The sequence below is a fragment of the Oryzias latipes genome, chromosome 6 (assembly GCF_002234675.1).
Source record: "Oryzias latipes chromosome 6, ASM223467v1".
NCBI classification, from domain to species: Eukaryota; Metazoa; Chordata; class Actinopteri; order Beloniformes; family Adrianichthyidae; genus Oryzias; species Oryzias latipes.
The window spans coordinates 10598043-10601279 of NC_019864.2; the positions used below are offsets into that span (position 1 = coordinate 10598043).

The window sequence follows — 3237 nt, forward strand, 5'->3', positions numbered from 1 at the left end:
AAAGGTATTTTTGCATTTAGATTTCCGTTTAGGAAAGCATTTCAAACTATGTTCACAGCACCTTCAACAACGCTCGTTCATACCGCCAGTTTGAATGAAAAGTCTACGTAAACTTGAGCAAATGCGCGTTTTGGGCTTCTGTGTTCAAAACTCTTGCATTCTCGGTCTGAAAATGTCTAAGACATCTTCAGACTGTGCATATGCAGGAGTTTTTAATGTGAAAGTCACAGCAACCTATACTAAATTGACATTATCAAAAGCACAAATGTGAAAACACAGAAAGGAAAAAGTAGGTTTTATGTGTTTATTTTCTGAATTCAACAGCTTTTAAACCATTTAATGCACATTTTCATGAAGAAAGAAGACAGTGGTATTAAAGACTAAAAGCTGATATTTAACAAACATCACTTGGATGTTACAGACTTTCCATTCTTAAAATAAATATTTTTTTCTTTTAATGATTTATATTTAGTAGAATTAAGTGGCAAACACTTCAGACAGATATAACCTTATTTTAAATAAAGACGAAGATCAGAACCGCTTGTTTTTTACAGATGACAAAATAGATTGTAGAAAAAAACTTTAAAACTTAGATCAAATATATTACTTTTTAAGAAGTGACACAACAGTTAAGACGTTGTTTCTCCTATAGCTGACAAACAATGAATGCATCACTAAAGCAGTCATGCATCACCCTCCAGAGGCCGTTTCCAGTCATCACAGTGCAGCCTGTGTGCTGGATGGAGTCACCTGGCTGTCCCTTTTCCCATTTGGTAAAGGTCAGACGTTGATTGTTCATGTCAACATGGAATTTCCCTTCTGCCGTTTTGTTGTTGACACTGATCCAGACGTCTTTGAAGGCGTCCCCAAACACCTCCATCAGTTTGCTGTTCTCGTCCTCATTCTGGGGCAGAGCCAGCTCCAGGCCTTGCTGGGAGCAGAACTCCACGGCTGTCTCAAAAGAACCGCTGTCCTTGTTGGACACATAGAATTTCTGACCAACGTTCCAGAGGAACTGGAAGGTATTAGCTGGAAAAAGAGATGAAAATAATCAACTGATGTTTTAAGGAAGAAAGAAAAATATGGAAACAACCAGATCTGTTGAACAGACTTGATAAATGAATAAATTGCAGCTTTTTCCGGTTCCAAATAAAGCTGTAATGTTGAACATTGTCTTACCTAGTATGCGCTGCTTTATCTTGATTACACTGTTCAGCAAAACGCTGATATCCGAGTCTAGATCAGAGACAAAAAAATGTAACATAAAACAAGTTAAAAAAACATGTATTATAGAGCAATTAGTCTCATTATGGTTTCACGTGCCTTTCATCACATATGCGTGATTATAATATTTCTAAAGCCCCCTGCTCTGATCAGATTAACAACATCCCATATTTGGTCCCATTTCATATTTTTCTAGTGGTAGGTACATCAAAAGATGATTACCTGTTTTACAGATTCCGGGTGTTCCAGGGGATCCAGCTGGACCTTGTTGTCCATGGGATCCAGGCTCACCAGGTGGCCCCTGTGGTCCAATTTCCCCATTTAAGCCCCGAGGTCCTTGATGTCCAGTTGCTCCAGGAGGTCCAATTGGTCCTGGCATTCCAATTGGTCCAGTTACTCCACGTCGAGTTCGTAGAAGTGAAGGTAATGGTGAACATGGTGGACCTGGTGGACCCATTTCCCCCTTCTCACCCTTCTCTCCCTTTCTACCCCGTTTACCCTTTTCGCCCTTTTCTCCCTTGTCTCCCTTATTTCCCTTGCAACCCTTTGGTCCAGGTGGTCCAGTGCTACCTTTGGGCCCCGGTGGTCCCCTGTTGCCCTGATCGCCCTTATAACCTTTTGGCCCCTGATTTCCAGCTGGTCCAGGAGGTCCAGATGGTCCAGGCGGTCCACATGGTCCTTGCGGTCCAATATCACCTTTCATTCCAGGTGATCCCTTATTTCCAGTTGGTCCTGGAGGTCCACTTGGTCCTCTTTCCCCCTTTGCACCTTTTGATCCAGAAGGACCTGGAGGTCCACATGGTCCAGGGGGTCCCTGTATTCCAGGCGTACCTTTTGGTCCTGGATAACCCTGTTGACCTTTTAAGCCTTTTGGTCCTGGAGGTCCCAATGGTCCAGGAGGTCCTTGTGTTCCGGGTTCACCATTTTCTCCCTTTGATCCCTTTTCACCTTTTTCACCTTTATGTCCTTTTTCACCCTTTGGTCCCTGACTTCCAGGTGGTCCAGGTGGTCCTTGAGGTCCAGGGGGTCCCATGTAACCTTTTGATCCCTGTGGTCCTGGAGGTCCCATTTGACCCTTTGGCCCTTGTGGTCCCATGTAACCTTTTGATCCCTGTGGTCCTGGAGGTCCAGGTGGTCCAGGTGGTCCATTTGATCCTGGTGATCCTTTTGGTCCCATGTCACCTTTTGATCCCTGTGGTCCTGGAGGTCCAGGTGGTCCAGGTGGTCCACTCGATCCTGGTGATCCTTTTGCTCCCTTTTCACCTTTCAAATTCTGTGGTCCTGGAGGTCCCATTGGTCCTTGAGGTCCAGGTTGTCCTTTTTGTCCATTGTCACCTTTTTGTCCAGGTTGACCTTTAGGTCCATGTGGTCCACAAGGTCCTTCAGGTCCAATTGGACCCCACGGCCCTTCAGGTCCAGGTGGTCCCTCAGGTCCCATTTCACCCTTTGGCCCTTGTGGTCCCTCTTCACCTTCTGGTCCGCGACGCCCCTTTTTTCCGTTTCGACCCCTTGGCCCCCGAGGGCCCCTTAGACCCTTTTCCCCTTCTGGACCCTGTTCTCCAGGTGATCCCTGTGATCCTTTAGGTCCAGTTGCACCCTTTTCGCCTTTTTGTCCATTTTTTCCAGGACGTCCAGGTGGTCCATGTGGTCCAGGTGGTCCACATGGTCCAGGTGGTCCAGGTGGTCCCATTAGCACAGGTGGAAAATGGGGATCTGGGTTTGAATAAAGACAGAAGAGTAAAGTACAGCTGAAGCAGAGTGAAGAAAACCACTCAATCATTGCAACAGTTTAAAAGAAATTAATATGGCTCTTAATTATTACAATTATTACTATTATAATTATTATTATAATTAATTGAATCCTCTTTCTGACACTGACTTTCTCACAACAGAGAATCTTCATTTGGAGTTTAGGAGATCTTTCCTGCCCCGAGCTGATACCACTACTTTCGGAATAATTTTGAAAAGGATTCTCTACAGTTTCTAGTTTAACTACATGATCATAAAATGACC

General features: G+C 44.5%; 1 protein-coding gene across 1 annotated transcript; it reads right to left on the reverse strand.

The window, feature by feature from the left end:
* Window positions 1-237: 237 nt before the first annotated feature.
* Window positions 238-2928, reverse strand: LOC111947528 (collagen alpha-1(I) chain-like). Its single transcript, XM_023955644.1, has 3 exons — window positions 1447-2928; window positions 1180-1236; window positions 238-1029 (listed from the first exon to the last, which is right to left on the reverse strand). Exons 1-3 carry the CDS (start codon window positions 2912-2914, stop codon window positions 647-649), a joined length of 1908 nt encoding a protein of 635 aa, XP_023811412.1. The 5' UTR covers window positions 2915-2928; the 3' UTR covers window positions 238-646.
* Window positions 2929-3237: the final 309 nt, after the last annotated feature.

Coding starts and splice junctions, on each gene's coding strand:
- LOC111947528 (XM_023955644.1), bottom strand. CDS start 2,914: ATGGGACCACCTGGACCACCTGGACCATGTGGACCACCTGGACCACAT. Junction 1,237..1,446: donor ACCCGGAATCTGTAAAACAG/GTAATCATCTTT, acceptor TCTCTGATCTAG/ACTCGGATATCAGCGTTTTG. Junction 1,030..1,179: donor GATAAAGCAGCGCATACTAG/GTAAGACAATGT, acceptor CTCTTTTTCCAG/CTAATACCTTCCAGTTCCTC.